Source organism: Filicampus tigris, chromosome 4, assembly GCF_054856515.1.
Source record: "Filicampus tigris isolate MCC_2025a chromosome 4, RoL_Ftig_1.0, whole genome shotgun sequence".
In the NCBI taxonomy this organism is placed as follows: Eukaryota; Metazoa; Chordata; class Actinopteri; order Syngnathiformes; family Syngnathidae; genus Filicampus; species Filicampus tigris.
Genome location: NC_141220.1, coordinates 24,863,896 through 24,882,299, shown reverse-complemented (window position 1 = coordinate 24,882,299; position 18,404 = coordinate 24,863,896). Strand labels below are relative to the sequence as shown.

Sequence of the window (18,404 nt, the reverse complement as noted above, 5' to 3'; positions counted from 1 at the left end):
AATTAAAAGCTAATGATGGAGATCAATGGATGAATCAAATTATACGTGTTTTTTCTTGAAAACAGAAAAAAACGGAATGGTCTAACTTATCGGTTCTCAGTGATCTATTAAACGGTGACACGAATTTACCTGGTAATACTCAAAGAGCTGCAGTGCAATACTGTCCATGTGCACTAAACACTGGTGGAGTCTCCAAAGTTGGTCCTCCGGCTGCTGCACACCCTCCAGCCTCAACAGCCGAGCCCGCTGCGCCCAAGTTGATCTTCTGTCCTCCAGGGCGCCAGTCAGCGCGATCAGCTGGTCCACGAAGTCCGCTCTCGAGGCGTCCTCACCGGGCATGGGCTGCCCGCTTCCCCGCTGACAACTGCGGATAGTCGCCGGTTCCCTTTTCGTCTGCGGTTCCATCCTTTCATCCGGGTTCGAGTCTGAGTGGTTTTGTCGGCAAAATGTGGAGCATTCGGCGCACATAGTTTGTAGTTTGTCAGTGTCTCCACTCGGGATAAAGTTGGGACACATTGGAAGGTTCGAATTGGAAAGTGTTGGCCGTCGAACCGGGGAGGGAGATGTGTGACGTCATTGCGTTGACTCACCTTTCACCACTTCACTGGTCACATTTGAACTCACCCTACTTTTTGTCATTTTTTTTTGCCACTAAATTTACATATTTCTTGTTTTGTATTTTAACATTAGTCCATTTGAATATAGTACATGAGACTTAATTTACTGTAAACTTGTCGCTGAACTCGTAGTACTTTCGTTGTGACCGACAAAGGTCACTTAAAAAAATGTCATTAAATGCCCGGTAGAAGAGCTGGAATTTGAGGTTAATTAGGGACACAGTTGCAGGTGTGTGCTGACTCCCGTTAAACAAGGGTTTACGTGTAATGCAACAAATCCCAATTATAAGAGGATGTGCATACTTGTGCAACCACATTAACTCCGTTTTTTTTGTTTTTTTTTAACTTTGCATTTTTCTTTCAATTGAGTTGAACAGGTTAAAAGTCACAATGGTGAACAACGTTTTGAAATGATTTGTTATTTATCCATGGGGGGGTGTAAACTTTCCATAGCCACTGTATTGGGGTTTAACTGTATGTCCAATATAAATCATGCATTTTCAAAAAGGATCAATTCATGGATAAATAGATTGGATCTGAATTTTCATGCTGTACGTCATGTAATTTTCATGTTAATTCCTCATTCAAATGATCTTTGTATTAATTGTTGTGGAGGCCAACGTCATAATAGCCTTGACTTTCTGACACTTTTTGACATATTGCAGACATCTTTGGGGTTGTGGGCTCACATTTCAGGTGTCTGGCTTCTGTTTCACATGTGGCGCACACTGCTTTGAAAGTGTGTTTCCGAAAGAAGGAGAGGTGTACATTTATAAAGGCATGCAATCAGTCCTGGGACTGCACATCAGTCTGCAACAGATACACAGACTAAGTCGAAAAGTGTCTCCCTGACACTCACATATAAAAGTATGGAGTACAATATTTTTATATTTTATGCTCATGTTTTGCTCCTCTGAACAAACTCTTAAAATACATGTGTATGTATCCCAGTACATACACATTTTATCCAATTGTGAGCACTCCTTGAAAAGGCAACATAACTACACTCAAGTAATTGGGGTATTATATGTGTAAATTGGTATTAAAGTGGAATTAATATCATTTGAATATTAGGTCAGATAAATGTAAATAAAATCGATGTGCTTCTTTTATGTTGCATTTATCATTTATTACTTTTAATACTAATACTTGTTAAATACACATGAATAAAGACTAATAAGTAACCTATTTTTATTTCATATTTCTTTGAATAGAATGTCTTCATTTTTTAATTCTTTTGAAATGCAATTCATACATAACTATAAATGTATTAAAACTATTGAGTAAAACATTTGAAATACCATATTTTTACGACCGACAATCTATTTTCAATTCTTTTAGACAGACAACTATGTTGTTTTCATATCAAATTCATGTTTCTTCATTTAAGATAAAATATTATACCGCTTTCTTTGTAGTGACTAACCACTCAATTCATTCATCTTAATGTGTTGCTTTGCTCTGGTTGGACTTGATGCATGAGTGCAATCATAAATCTTCTTTTCATCTGCTGGACACCTGATTGGAGACCAAAGTCCAGCAGATGTTTTTGCTTAAGATGGCGTGGACATTTTGACAGATTGATGAAATGCATCTTAAATCCGTTGGATCTGTTTGGTGTATAATCATCATCGTCCACGCTCGAATTGAGCAAAGAAAAGTTGGTCATTCATTCATGCATAACTCATAAATGATGCACTCATTTCTCCTATTTTTTTTTTTATTGCCATGAAAAAATCTGCTATAGATTCAAAGGCAGTAAAAATAAATGGTGACAGGAAAAAAACATGAAAAGATTTTTTTCCCCCCCTTTTTTTCTGGCAAACTCAACAAGGAATCATTTCAAAGCTGCTCCATCTGCTGCACGACATCTGCGGACGAAAATGACAATCAAACGCCTGCTTCATGTGGACGGTGTGGTGAGGAAGTTTACACAAGACTAATGATGGGAGTGGATTTTAAACAACGTGTTTGCTGACACAGTGAGGCCCTTCCTTTAGTTTTGGTCCTGAAACACAACAGACAAAACTGAAATGGCCACAATTTGGCAATAAGCAGTGAGAAAATTGGCTGAAAACAGCAACTTATTGAGAAAGCGCTGTGAGAGGTGCGTGCAGCTCCCAATCGGTCAGTACTATCAATATCTGCAAACACGAAGGTAGCATAGTAGGAACGAAGCAGATTAGTGCTAGCTTTTCTCTTAACCTTTTAACAATGAGCATACCGTTGTAAGTTCTATTCAATTTCATGCCGTTTTTTGTTTTTGGTTGTTTAGTTTCCAACAGGGCATTCTGATAAATATCGCGTTTGTGGAATAAGTGTTAATCCACTCGTTTTTAGCCATCTCTGGGGGCGGCCATTTTGTCTTCTGTCGACTGAAAATGACATCACAACTGCTCACAGCGACCAATCACGGCTCAGATTCAGAGAACAGGTCAGCTGTGATTGGTCGTTGTAAGCAGTTGCGATGTCATTTTCAGTCGACACAAGACAAAATGGCCGCCCCCAGAGATGGCTAAAAACAAGTGCATTTTGCTACTTAATTTATATTCCACAAACGCAACGTTAATCAGAATGCTGTGTTTCAATTAGTGGGCCTGCTGGGAACATATTCTTGCTTGGGTTGACTTCCGCTTTAATATGTTTTAAGAAAACGGGGATCCCAAAGCTCAAAAACCTGATGTGACATAGAAAAACTGAGATCAGTGTTGGATTCTACTCCCAAAAATTAATTAAAAACAGCTGTCAGGCCTACCTCGACAAAAATTGTGTTCCACAGCGTACTTGGGTCATTATGTCTTTCAATTGTGATGAAAATCGGTGTCATTTTAATCAAATGATGTTTAAAAACAAGCTTTTTCTTGAATATGGCATCCAGAGGTGGCAAATCCAGGTCGCGAAAGTAAAAACCCCGCCACACTTTGGCTTTAGCCACAGGCGCTTCTACTCAACTGTGGCTAAAGCTAAACTGCGGCAGGGTTTTTATTTTCGCAACCTGAATTTGACACCTCTGACACTTAATGCAGCCTGTAACAAGGCATTTCAGTTTTGCTGAGTCTCAGTCGGAACACTCGGTGGTACTATGTCAAAGGCGGACATACAGTTGAAGAAATAAGAGGTGAAGAACATCAAGCATGGTGGATGTGCAAGAAGGTATATGGATGCCATGTTGCTTGTGTTTAAAAAAAAATAATAATAAAGTCAGTTAAAAGAAATACTGAAGTGGTGCTTTGTCACACCTTACTTCTCTTTATTTGCCATGCCGCATTGCAGCTGCTTTTTGACGGGAGAGCAACTGGTTCAGCTAAAGCCAAGCAATGTGGACGGCGCTTGAGGGACTTGATGTTTGACGGACGGCCCGCGGTTAATCAAATTTAAAGCGTTCTTGCCCGTGTTTACCTTACAGTATTGATGTCATAGTATAAGAGCATTCTTTTGTTGGAGTACAGATGTACACTATCGTCTGAATTAAAAGCATAACCGCCGTGAAGTTTGGTTAACTCATTCAGTGACAGACATTTTCAGACCCTATTTTACCCTAACATAAAAAAAACGATGAATAAGTTCCTGGGGTTGAATGGCTGGACTGTGAAAAGACATAAAAACGTTTTTGGTACTGAATTAATTAGTAGTTATTATAAATGGGTCACGTATCAGTCAGCTAAATTGCGTTATGCTTACCCGTCTGAGTTGTTTTTAGAGAGACAAATTAAGTTAGATGTCTTTGTTGTTGTGCCTCTTAAAATTGAGTTGCAAACCTTGCATGTTGCCATTCCCATTTGCCATTATTTTATCAAAAAGAAATATCATTTTGCGGAGCTCCAAAAACAAAAAAAATGTCCCACTGTCTAAAAAATGCACATTTTCAGTTAACTGTAAAGACATGTCAAGCCACATATTTCAGGTCAAACGCCAGTATTTCATTTGCTTTAGCCAAATAAGTCCAATTCCTAAAATTGGCAACGTAAGTCTGTCTCAAGTCAAGTCAGCGTCACCTCTCGTAAATACAGTATAACACATAATTGATTAAAAAAAATACAAACGATACAATAGTTGAGTACACTTTTATTGTTTCTTGTCCAGCCAATAAGCAGTTCCGGTTTGATCCCTTACGTGTGGCAACTAACCTTTAGATGTCTCTTCTAGAAAAAAAAACAAACAAAAAAAAAAACACACTCCCACACCCTTGCAACTAAAACACGGATGAGGTTAAGCTGGGACGCTCTCAGTTGCCGTAAAGGGATGCCACGCAGGATGGAATGTATCTCTCATGCACGTTAGAATGTAAGCGCCACAGTTTAAGAAAAAGAAATGTTGCTAACTTTCAAGGCAATCATGCATTTGGCAACCCTTTGCGCTCATCTGTAGCATGGAAGGGGGAAACTGGGAGTAGCACTTTGCGGTGGATGGTCACGACACGGAAAGCATGGCCCGACATCAAATCCGAACGCAGGATTTTCATCCTCGATTGAGGGAAGTTAAAAAAAAAAAGAAAAGAAAAAAGCTGAAAGTCGACGCGCGACACTCTCTTTCATAACGATAAAACATGGTAGTAAAAGGAGCTAGGCATGTTGTCCTGTTAAGGGAATAAAAAGTGTTAAGTGGGCTCGTGTCACTAACTGAAAAAAGTGACTCTCGCGCACAAAGCTAAAGCTCCGTTTCCGCTTAGCAGTAAAGGTCAGTTCGGTTACGCCTAATGCAAATCACGTTTCTTACGTTTTTTTTATTAAATTTCGCTATATGATAGTTTGCAAATGTAGAGTGAAGCTCCTCCGCCGATTGGTCAATATTCGCCATTCCACAGAGGATACGCATGCCAGATCAGATTTTAGCTAATCGGAACTATGCAGAACGAAGCTGTTGTCAACTTTACATGTAGCAAGTAAAAAATAAAAAAAAATAAAAAAACCCTGATACCAATGTTTATGTTTTAAGAGAAAGCCAAAGATAAAAGTGTTTCCAATTAGCTGTACCGTTTGCTTCAGGTGGTACGCTTTCGCATTCTTGACATTCTGATTGTAATACATCCCAAAATACTTTTCGTATCAGCATAATAGAATTAGCTACCGAGTTATTTGATTTACATCAGCAATCTGAACCTAACACCCTCACCATTTGGTACTGTGCTGGACTGCTCGGTGGAAACTTGGCATGTAAACAAACAAACCACCATCCGATTTCGATGCGATTTTTTTTCTCTCTTTTTTTTTTTTAATGATACAGCCAAAGCAAAAATAGTTGGAGCCAACAAACATGGCGATATTGTCAGCGGTCTTGCATATGCTTCAGTCCCAAGAAATCAGTCAATCCAGTTTACGTCCGAACGCACAACATAAATGAATGAGCAGCTAGACGAGATATTGACTCGGTTGACTCCGTCTAAGTTGTTTCAACTGCTAACTGCTAAAGCGAGTGGCCCTCATCCAAAGCAAAGTCTTCGAAGCGCTGAGCGTCATAAATTCAAGTCACTCGGAATCACATGCCAGGACAGAAGATGGCTTTTCCTGTGTTGATGATAACGTACGTCCTCACTCACTTGCAAGCCAAGCATCTGCTTTTGTGCTTCCACACTTGGTCATGTTACAGCAAACAGTTTGTTTGGCAGTGTCAGCATGTTGAGAGGCTCCTCTGCCCGTGGCTGAGGACTCGCTTCATAAACTTCTGTGACCTGTATCGTTCATCTTAGCTGAATCCTTGCTGACGTTCAAAGATCAGAGCATTTTCTGCAACCCTAAGTACACTTAGACAAAAGTAGATGGTCAATACACCTACAGGGAGGTACAAATTTGGGGAGGAAAAGACCTTAATTTGTGCACTGGGAACCCATTCATGCGGGAAGAGAAAAAGAACTTCCCCAAAACGTAACTGTAAAAGTTGGCAGCGTACAATTCATTAAAGTACCGTATTTCCTCAAATAGTAGCCTCAACTCTAATCCAAAGTGTTCGTCCACTTGTATAAAAAAAAAAAAAAAAAGAAAAGAAAAAGAAATTTAAAAAAAAACAAAAAAAACAGGCGCCCCAAATAAATGCCCTCCAACCGTAGAGCTAAAGAATGAGCTTCCCGGCAAATGTTTCTAAACTGAATCGGGGGAAGAAAACTAAATATTATATTCTATATACATTTAATCTAATAAATAGCATTTCCATGACTAAGTATCATTATTTGAATATGATTAAAAATATATACATTGTCGTTCTAAAAGTTCATTTGTACACTTAAAGCCCTCCTCCTAGTAAATGCCTAACCCCCAATAGAAGCTTGATACTCTTTGGCCACTACATAAGGAAATACGGTCTTGACTTGAAGACGTTGACGTCTTTTTCTCGGCGACGTTGGGCAGGTGGAGCTTTGCTTTGACTGTATCCACTTAGCCGAGGCTCTGCTTCACTTTTAGTACGAAAACAAAACGCGGAAATGGAAACGAAGTGCAGGTAAAGACATGTACAGTATATAGATACTCGTAAACACATGCACTTATCCTTCACAGATTGTTGAGCTCAAAAGTATGCGATGCAGTGTGGGTTATTTCATTTGTATTAAAAAAAAAAAAAAAAAAAGTCCACGGAGTGATGTGTTTTGAAAGAAGTTCTTGTGAAAGATAAGTGCAGACGTTTACATAAGGCATATTTCAAAAAGTTGACAGAGCTCCTTTCATACTCCTCCAAAGAGGCTTTTTGTGGATATATAAGGGGTGCCCATTTCCATGTGTTGCCGTCTATTCCCACAAGAATCTTCCGGAAAGGGGAAGAGTTGGAATGAGTGGAACTGAACGATTGTGGAAAGAGTCCCAAAAAGTCCTTCTAGGTGGTCAACCGTAAAAGAGGGTCCTTCGCGCGGAGTTGGAGACAAAGTTGTCGCTACATTCAGAGGTTCAGGCAGACAACGGCCACCAGGAGCAGGCCGAGTGCGCTGAGAGGCCGGGCGGCCATGACACTTCCTCCTGAGAGACACACACGTGCAAGTGTCACTTTTACAACCTCTGTAATAAAATGCTACCGTAATGTGTCATTTCTATGGTTTTGTTATTTGTGTTGTTTTGTAGTACAGTAAGGGTTCATTTTTTTCACCCCAGTGACAAGCCCTAAAAGGTCAAAATTAAGCATCTTTTTCCTGACAGTGTATGTTAAAGCGAAAGTCAACCCAAACATGGGGGCGGCCATTTTGTCACTTCTGTCGACTGAAAATGACATCACAACTGCTCAGGGCTCAGGTAAATGACCAATCACGGCTCAGCTTCAGAAAACAGGTGAGCCGTGATTGGTCGTTACCTGAGCCCTGAGCAGTTGTGATGTCATTTTCAGTCGACAGAAGTGACAAAATGGCCGCCCCCTGAGATGGCTAAAAAGGGGGTGGATTTTGCTGCTTAAGTCATATTCCACAAAAGAGATATTAATCAGAATGCTGTGTTTCAACTAGTGGGCCTGCTGGGAAAATATTCTAAAAAAACATATGTTTGGATTGATTTCCGCTTCACATCCCATCAATTTAGTTGAGTTACCTAATGCCAATGTTACGGTCCTTTACATCAGGGGTTTCAAAGTCATTTCTGACGCAAGCCACATCATGTTTATGGTGTCCCTCGGAGGGCCGTTACGACTTTGAACCCATATAAATGTACGATCGCCTTATATTATCATACAACAAATTGATGGATAACTAGTTTTGAAATCAGAATCCAGTAAATATTTGTGCTACTATTTGTCACTTGTCAAGAGACCGAATTTGAAATCCCCGTCAGCCATGGCTAATATGCCCGTGAAATGTCTGTTAGTTGCGTCTGGACCAGATGATAAGAGAACCACAGGAGGGGATTCCTTCTCTAATCAAGATCAATTACATGGGCTCGGACCATCCTTTGGCCGGTCGACTTATTGGCATCATAAGAAATTGAGTCAGGGATTCGGTGACTTAGTGTAAAATTCCAAATCTCAGCCTTCTGAAGTTAACTATGAAATCTGGAGTGACAGTCCCGTTCTGGCCGTTGGAAACTCTCTCGAATGATAACCTCCTGCCAACTTCGAGCCCCGAATAATTTAATGTGTAAACGGTTGGCCAGCAGTGAACAGTCACAACATATCAGCTAAGACCCGAGGATGTAAGAATTCTATATTCTCACTGAAGAACCCCCCAAAATTGCTCATTATGTTACCCGTGATGAAGACTTGTGACACAGCCCCGTCGCCGCCCTCAGTATACGCTCGGACCTCCACCACATAGGTCTCGTTTTCATAGAGAGGGAGTTCAATGTGCCGCCGGACGGTCATGTACAGCGTGCCTCCGGATTGGCCCTGTGGCCTGTAGAGCACCTGCACACGAAGCACACGTGCAAAGTCGGCAAATGGAAATCGGGTCGAGCCAATTTCGTGGGTTTGTGGCACTCACTTTGTAACCGTCTACTGGTGCCTCATTCGCCTGCGTCTCCACGTGTTCCCAGGCGACGTTCACCGACTTGGCCTTGAACTTTTTACCTATGATTCTTGGGGCTTGACTGGGAGCTGATGAAGTAAAAAAAAAACATTGGTTAAGGTGGGGTGATGTCATGAGCCAAAGTACTTATTACCAGAGCTGGACATTCCGACTACGTGACAGACCGGTATCCGCCTGTGACCAACTCCCATTTTGTAGGCGATGATCGATAAACTTTAAAAAAAAAAAAATAGTCTGACGAAGGATAGTTGGAAGGCCATTTTTTCCATCCATGTAATCGTTTATTTTCGCAGTGAGGTGAACTTTCTGTAGCAATAGTAATGTAAGATTGAGTTGTTTTTGTTTGAGTGAGGACAGATTTGAGTGAGGCTTCCGGGGTCCTTAAAGCTACATAAAGGTGCTAAAAGCATTGATGAGGCTTCCATGCCGCAGTGAGTCAGTCTTTTCAAATATCGCCCAGCGGGGAGGGCGGGGCTTGGAAACGCTAACGGAAGCCCGTTTAAAATCATAGGTGGACCAGCCTATAGGCGATGACTATTTTTTACGGCTGGACAAAAAGGCGGATGGCGGAAGGGTACCCCGGATGTAGGCGATAAACGGACCGCAAATTTTTTGTAAAATGTCCAGCTCTGCTTATTACAGTGAACAGTGTGGGACAGCGACTGAGCCAAGCCTTGATTAGTGAAGAACCCAGAAAAAAATGTCGCCCCCTCCCCACAAAAATGTGCCTATATTAATAGTTCAAATTGTAAATATACCACAATCAGCCTTAAACAGTTCCAATCTCATTTCAAATTTGTCTCACAACAGTATTTTTGTTAGCTTTTCGATAGCCACTAAGCAGAGCAAAAACACACATGGCAAAGACTCTCCGCAAAAACCCTAACTAAACTACATCCTCCTCGACATACAAATATCAAAGAACAGTAAAGATGTCTCAATTACACATACATTCTTAGCATCAATTACTACTTTCCTATTAGCACGAGTAGGGATGGGCGAGTAGTGATACCGGGTATTGCTATCGGGCCGATAGCGGCCTTGGTTTTAGGTATTGGGTAGGCTGCCGATACCAGCCACACAAAACACACCGTGAATACCGTCTCATTTGTCCACAGAAATAGACAGAGGTTCACTGTATACAACATCATATTCGTCACCGTCATAGAAAACCTACGTGGTTTCTTGGTGTGGATCTCGAGGCGCTCGCTGGCCGGCCCATATCCTGCGGAGTTATAGCCCCGGATCTCAATGAGGTAAAGGGAGTCGGGCTTCATTCCGTCCACTCTGGTATGATTTTCCCTACCAGACACCACCACTCTGTGGGCCCCACCTTCACTGTCCTCCTTTTTTCTCCAATACTTCACCTGAGAGCCGAAAGCATAGTGCCAAAGTGAATATCAAAGTACAAGTTCTGCATATCCAAATGGACCGTTTGTACTGTGCACAGTTTGAAAGGAGTTCTCAGGAAAAATACACCTCTAAAATCCACCAAATTCTGGATATTTGATGCATTCAGGAAAATGTTTCTAAAACATTGCCTGTAATATATGATTTGAGTCAATATTTTTTATGCAAAACTCGGAATGTATTGGCCCATAAAGGGTCCTGTGTGTGTATTGTTTATAGACTGACCTGATATCCGTCTATGTTGCTCTGCGAGATAGGAAACCAGCATACCATAGCTTCGGTGGCAGAAAGCGCTTTCCCGCCAATGTTTCCAGGGGCATCAGTGGGCACTAGAACAAAACACATCGTAACATCTATCAAAACACATCGGTGTGAGTGGGCTATTTTTGGACTCGGTAAGTGTCACACTTACACAACTCGCAACTGTCACATTACAATCCACCAAACTGAAGTTTCCATAAAACAAAAAAGCAGCGGTTTTGATCCGCAGTCGCTGGACAAATTCACCTGGCTCACACATACTACCAAAGTCGGCCCCTGTCCAGACTGCAGATGTGGTGAGGCTAATGTCTCACACACACAGACGCACAATCATGGACTGAAGGCATTTTCCAAGTGCCCCCCTTCAAAGCGGCCAACTTGACATTATCCGCAAGTGGCGATCTCTTTACAGCCGGTCCGTTATGCTTCCGTTATATGGACCACATGCATCTCCTATGCTGTATTTAAAGAGAATGAGGGCAGCCGCTTCGATTACCCGGCAATCAGGTCAGCTGTGTTCACTCCCATAACGGCGCAAACGTCCATTTTTTTTTTTTTTATCTGGGACCGTCTACGAAGTTTCCAAAAGAAAGAAAACTCCAGCCATGCACACAATTATAAGTATACCTTCCATGGATCCTCTTCCTAGGGGTTTGTCCGTGAAAATGGGAGACTTGAATCGATGGCTCAGCTCCAGACTGCACTTTGCGCTAGTCTTGTGCTGGGCACGAAAATCGGGCCCCATGTTTTTGTTTTTTTATTGAGACAGCACAAATGGTCTGAATTTTATCACCTCCGCCTCAATTTGGACCAGAAAAAGCCCCGAACAACATGCTCTCAAGTGTTGCCATGGTAACCCGGCTTAACTCAGCGTGCGAGTGGTTATCTTAACAGTCTGTCAGTGGAGGTTAATAACTGTTCAAGGTGCACATCTCGATAATCCCCCCCCCCCCCCCACCCAACAAAAGACAAGGGCTGAAGATGGGGCTCGCTTTCAAGAGGGTATTAACATTCCACGTCTACGCATGAGAACTTGGTGCTGAAAAGATGACAGATTGAACGCACCGACCTTTGACCTCACTGTGACATCGGATGCTCACCATCTTGTGCGGAATAAACGGTCTCCGGCAGACTGTAGGGTCCCTCCCCTTTGCTGTTGAACGCTTGAATTTTCACGATGAACTCGGTAGCAGGAGCGATGGATGGATCTTTGTGCACGTAGCGCCTGGCCTGGGGGTCCGATACGGTCACCTGTGTCCACTCGACGCCCGCTCGAGGTTTGAAGGCCACTATGTAGCCAAAGTACGGCCCGTAGTAGTACTGCTCCTGGACAGGCTGGTGAAGACAACAAATGGCAAGATGTGACTCCCCAATGCTATTGGCAATGGCACCATGCGGTGAAAAAAAAAAAAGAATCCAATGGATTACAAATAGGAACGATCCGTCCACCAATTTCCTATACCACTTATCTTCATTAGGGTCATGGGGGGTAGGAATGGGCCAATATTAGATTCTGATGGTATGACAAGCATGAGTACTCACAGTATTAAAATTACAGCTCTTTAATGTCAAATTGGTGAAATAAAAAAGGCATTTTTTCCATAAATATGTATATATCCATATATACATACACATATACTGTGTATATATATATATATATATATATATATATATATACATACACATATACTGTGTATATATATATATATATATATATATATATATATATATATATATATATATATATATTTAAATATATAAATATATATGTATATATATAACCATATTTACATATACACATATATTTAAATATATATATATAAATATATATATAAATATATATAAATATAAATATATATACACATATATAGACATATATATATATAAATATATATACACATATATAGACATATATATATATATATATACACACACACATATATATACACATTAATATATATATATATATATATATATATATATATATACACACATATATATACACACATATATATACATATATATACATATATACACATACATACATACACACACATACATACACATGCACATATACATACACATATACATACACGCACGCACGCACACACACACCCACGCACACACACACACATATATATATATATACATACATATACACATGTACATATATATATACCTGTATATACCTACCGTCCACGTGATGGTCAGCTCCCTGTTGGTCCCGCCGCCTCCACCCACATCTGAAGGCGCCACCACAGGGCCTACGACAGGAGGGTGAAAACCCTTAGCCGACATGCGAATAATGCGTACAAACCACTCCAACCCACACAAGTTATAACTAACCGACCACAACATCCTTCTCAATATCTCCTCCTTGTGCCAAGTGCAACACCTTCAACACTGATTTTTCTTTCTTTTAAACGAGGGTCTGTGATTTTCATTGCAGACTTGAAATTCAGAACACGCTTTCCTCAAAGTGCTCATTTGTGGACATTTGTGTGGTCAGTCAAGCTTCTTGCATGGGAGGTCAGCGCAAAGGCCTTTCCTGCTGACTTGCATTTACTGCGATACTCATCATAACCAAACAGTTATTCGGGACAGTAAAAAAAAAACAAATGAAAGTCAGCACGGAAAGCTGGACTGAAATACCGCCTTTCCGTTCCATGACCCGTTTACTGACTCATTCACATTAGCTTACTTGAGGGCAGGGTTTTCTCTTTGCGAGAGGGGATGCTCGGGTCACCCGTGCCCAAAGTGTTGGTAGCCATCACCCTGAACTCGTACTCAGTCCAGGGCACCAAGTCCACCACGGTGGCCGTCTCTGCGTTTCCTTCAACGTCTGGTGGAGCTACAAAGACAGGGCTGACATTTTAGGGCTTCTGGAGAATTAGGGTGGGTTACAAATTACAACTTACAAACATTTCTGTGACTGCTGTCTGACGATAGATAACATTGTAATTCCACTTCATGAGGTTTCCTGCAACTTTGTAGGTAAACAACCAACGCCAGCGTTGTGCTTCAGAGTATCTACAGTGAAATCCCATTCACAGTTATCCCTCCATGAATTCACCTATTCGCTTATTTTTTTTTGGTGAAATCAACGCCCAGCTATATGGGGGGGAAAAAATAATCTGTTTTAAGATGCTGTCAAAACCCTGTCTAAATAGGAAAGTGCCAAGGAAGTCCAGTATGTTGAAGTGATACATCTAGTAACTCAGAGTCATTATTAGCATGGGTTGTTAACATCAAATAGTCTGTAATCATTTATTTTTACACGTAATGGACAATGAGTTTGCAGTTTCTTTATGAATTTAGGCATCAGAACTAAAAGCAGGTCTAAGTTGTGGCACAGATTTTGGTGGATTTGATCCAGGCGCAGGCAGACAGACTCTTAACTCCACAGATATGGGTGCTGGATATCAACAGCATAGGACAATCACTCTGAATCATGTTGGAAATGAATTAATTGAACAATATGTTGCATGGGATATCGGTAGCAGTACCGTACCGTGACCATTTTTTTTAACATTAGTATTTAAAAAAAAAAAAAAAAAAAAGAAGCACACAGAGCTCACCAACTCTGTATAGTATACACACGCTAAAGGTGACTGTCTACCGACATATGAGAAACCCCTTTAAGTGGTGAGGTTCACAAATGTTTAACACTGTTTCTGATCAAGCATATCCTAATAGTTTTGAATTAATAACACTTTTTTTTTTTTAAATTTGAAGTTCTTTTGTCAGTTTTAATTTAGCTGCTTTGGTGATTTTACTTTGTTTTTTTCAAGGTTCCATTGGATGGCAAACAAGTCAGCTGCGTTCGCTCTTAAAACGGCGCAAACGCCCCTTTCTACTTGCGCCTGTCAAACAAAGTACCAAAAGAAAGAAAACTCCACCCAATCGCACAGTTAGACTCGCGCTGGGCACGAAAATAGGGCCCAAAGTCCTCATTCTGACACAGATAAGTCTGCTTAAGTATTTTTAAAAAATACAGTGATGACTGGATTTATGTTTCTGGTGATAAATATGTCCAATAACTGTCCCGTGACAGCGAAAAATGTTGCCTTCATATTACACACAGCATCTGTCGCCGACTGCAATACTATTCCTTTAAAGCAATAAATAAAGTCAATTTTTGGGAACCATTTTTTTCAAGGTGTCATTTTATGCTGAGCACCATGTAGAATCCCTTTATAGCTTGTCATTACAAAACCATGTGATGAACATGGAGGTAGCACTGTTTATTTGGCGTTCTCACATGTGGTGGCGTTCCTCCACACGGCTGGGGAGAAGGCGTCCCTGTACTGGATGGTATATTTGGAGATGGGGCTGTGGTTGTCTGCTCCACGGCTCCACTGCAGGGTTACGTTCTTGTCACTTTTATCCATCACTCGCACCCCCGCCGGGGCGCCGGGGGGCCCTGGGTTGAGAGGCAGAGGGGATGAGTTAGTGTCGCTTGATGGTTTTGGAAAATAACAGGTTTTACCCACTTCCTCCAATGTCAAATTCAAGCACTTTGGAGATTTTTTTTTTCAAGCATCTAAAAAGACAGCACGCTGCAGTGTTTAGACAAATACAGTACATTAATGTGTAAAAAAAAAAATAAAAATCTTAGCCCAGTATTACGTTTTGGACAGCAGCAAACTGTTGTCTTGGTCGGAGGTCCATTTCATTACATGCTATACAAATAGAATTGGAGGATGTACTTGTAAGACCAAAAGTGGAGTATAGGACCAGGACATGCTTAGTTTTTAGTTTTTGTGTGGAAAAAATAAGAGCATTGCTGAAATAATAACTGGAAAGTTTTAAAAGTCAAAGTAAATACCAGTACTACTACTACTATTACCACTAGCATGACCACTACAACTACCAGTAATAATAATAACATTAGCTAATTCTATTTTAATTTATTTGATCAAATATTTTTTTTAAATACACAGAGATTTTTTTTTTATTTTGTAATCATGAATTACTATTGATGCTTTTAAAAAAATTTTGAAGGGGCCGACATTCTATATGCAGTCGAATCGTATGTGTAAACATTTTTCAACTTTAATACGTTGAGAGGCACCATCATCATAGTAACTACTTTTGAAATTAATCGTTATGTTTTCTCATATTTGTTTCTTTTATAATTAAAAAAAAATACACATTTAATTTCTGATTTTCAAATTATTATTGCATTTTTTTTATTTTATTCATGTATTTTTTTCCTATGTTTTTATGTCTTTTTTTATTTTATTTTCAGGGAAGTCAGGGCTACCCTGCTGAAGCTGCTGCCTCCGCGACCCGACCTCGGATAAGCGGCAGATAACGGATGTATGTATGGATGGATATTGCATGTTTTTATTTGATCATGTTAAGTATTACTACACAAAGGGGATATATGCAGTATAAATTGAATGAATAAATGCTATCGTTGTTTGTGTAAATATTTTCCAACTTTGATACGTTGGAAGAGACTAAACTCAACTACAAAAAATGTTCACTATATTAGAGAGGGGAGAACCCCACCCTCATTCACAATTTAACACCAGCATATGTTTTAAATTAATTCTTCAACAGTCAGACTGGGTAGAATTATTACCATTTCCAGCACTTTTAAAGCACTTTATCCATTTTTAAGAGCACTGCAACCCGTGGGAACCTTGATTACCGTGGAGACTGGTTTGTTGTGTTTGTTTGTTTGTTTGTCTGTAAAATTTCCTTCAACGTTAAACACGCTGAGTCAACGCCATCGGTAAAGACTTATGGATGGAAACACTGACACAAGTCCGATGATCTGACCAACAGTTGGCTTTCAAAATGCACGTGTGTTTTGTTCATTCCTTCCACAGGAACATAATAAAAATAAAAAAAATAACATTCCCTGATAGCAAAGCTACGAGCACGTCGGGATCAGCCTCACTCCAAACCCACAGCCTCACTAATAAATTCACCAACGTGAACCGAGATGACTAAGGCAATTAGGCGGTTGAATCTGGACAGGCCTGGACGGTGGCGTCAAAGATCTGGAGCAATTTCATCAGAGATGAAGCCTTTGGGACGTATTTGTACAAAACTATCAAGTCATGGACGTCCGATGTGGCGATAAAAGGGATTGTTTTGAGAGCAACTGCCATGTGTACAATAACGTACTATTATACTGTCTTCCTGGAGCTAATCCTGACTAAATGTCTATCATTCGACACCACCTCTCTGCAGTCAAGGCTGCTGACATTTAGGCCTCCATTAGTCACGGCTTGTGTTTAGGAAACCTCACAGTCGTTTACTGTGCGCATCCACCTGTGTGACTGTACACCGCCATCCTGCGAAAGCAGTGAACACGTTGCCTTTGTTCGTTATTTGGAAAGCGGAGGGGGGCTATAAGGCCAGTTGTCACTCACCATGAGGTACAAGGCGATGACAATCAGGAATCATCAGGAGAAGGTTATCGTAGGTATGTCTTTTTTCAAATGCGCAGTGGCTCGGTTTTACTCCAAACGGCCCCACACTTATAAAACAGTGGGTAAATTCTGACACCCACCGTTGAAGACATCAGTTGAAACAAGACCTGCTAGCGGACAACAACAATGGAAGAGAATGGGGTTCTCCTGCATCTACTTCTTGGCATGTGGCGATTTGTAACGACGCAAATTTTATCCAAGAGGAGAGCGCAGGCAGCAAAAAAAAAAAAAAATGGACCCCTATAGCAAAGTGGAGACAGCAGAGTGTCATTGTGCAATGTCCACAGCTAAGGCACAGCACCAAGCTAGCCGACGTTAGCATGTAGCTTCATTTTTGGAAACACATTTTACTTGAGTGGAAACTGAGAGCAGCAAGAAAGCAGAGCCTTAGAGTTAAGTAGGACACTGTGGAGTATAACACGACAGTGTCCAGCGCTCATAAGGCAGTCACAACAATGGGGGAGGCTAACTATTAGCATGTGTGTTCATTTTTGGAGATATATTTTATATGAGGGGAAAGTGAGGGGAGCAAGAAACCGGGGACACTTTTCCCTAAATCAGGGATGAACAACTGGCAGACCCATGAATAAAATAGAATTTTCTTAAATAAAATGGATATTGGAGGTTTGCCAGCATTTTTTTTGTAGAATCTGGTGGGTTAACAAAAAAAACAAAAACAAATAAATTACAATGCATTATAATGGATATCAATTACAAGCGGATTTTTGCTATTCACGAGCCAGGCCGTTCCCTGCAAATACTGTAGCTAGGTTCCACTGTGTAATTTCAAATTGTTATCACTATTCACCACTAGATGTCAGACATGGCTTACTTATGCTTGCACCTAATACTGCCCTATACTATAACACCAGTAAGGCTAATATTTTTTGGCATATTTGGAATGACATGCAGGACAAATACTGTAGCGCAATGATATAAAAATATTATAATATATTCTGAGTGAGGTATTTTTAGTAGGGAAAAAACTGCACAAAATGAGTTCTTGCACTAATGTTGGTTTGTTGTTCAGCAGTTTTGTGAAATTATTTTTTTTGTATTGGTTTGTATTTTGCGCATACGTATGTAATTTGTCCATATTTAAAATGGCATTTCTGTGACACGTCTGATTAGAAAGCTGTGTCAAGAACAGACACCTAACTAGTTTTCTAATTGTAGCTCTCCGTTTAGTAATTGTACAGAAAGAGCATGGCCCACCTCTTACAACCAAGCTAGCAGAGG

The 18,404-nt window shown here is 40.5% G+C and overlaps 2 protein-coding genes across 7 annotated transcripts in view; both read right to left on the bottom strand.

The window, feature by feature from the left end:
• The window catches only part of LOC147149069 (PDZ domain-containing RING finger protein 4), a 126,209-nt gene extending 125,356 nt beyond the window's left edge, over positions 1-853 (bottom strand). For both annotated transcript variants that reach the window (XM_086029393.1, XM_086029394.1), the window contains exon 1: positions 130-853. In XM_086029393.1, coding sequence (XP_085885519.1) covers positions 130-516 — 387 coding nt within the window. In that variant the 5' untranslated portion in view covers positions 517-853. The remainder of the gene's footprint in view (positions 1-129) is intronic.
• Positions 854-4,664: 3,811 nt separating this feature from the next.
• Positions 4,665-18,404, bottom strand: part of cntn1a (contactin 1a) — a 65,659-nt gene continuing 51,919 nt past the window's right edge. For all 5 annotated transcript variants that reach the window (XM_086029484.1, XM_086029485.1, XM_086029486.1 and 2 more), the window contains 10 exons: positions 18,381-18,404; positions 14,978-15,139; positions 13,418-13,567; positions 12,910-12,980; positions 11,817-12,051; positions 10,681-10,784; positions 10,223-10,412; positions 9,001-9,113; positions 8,768-8,924; positions 4,665-7,558 (listed from right to left, as the gene is read on the bottom strand). The exon at positions 18,381-18,404 is cut by the window's right edge and continues 100 nt beyond it. In XM_086029484.1, coding sequence (XP_085885610.1) covers positions 7,482-7,558; positions 8,768-8,924; positions 9,001-9,113; positions 10,223-10,412; positions 10,681-10,784; positions 11,817-12,051; positions 12,910-12,980; positions 13,418-13,567; positions 14,978-15,139; positions 18,381-18,404 — 1,283 coding nt within the window. In that variant the 3' untranslated portion in view covers positions 4,665-7,481. The remainder of the gene's footprint in view (positions 7,559-8,767; positions 8,925-9,000; positions 9,114-10,222; positions 10,413-10,680; positions 10,785-11,816; positions 12,052-12,909; positions 12,981-13,417; positions 13,568-14,977; positions 15,140-18,380) is intronic.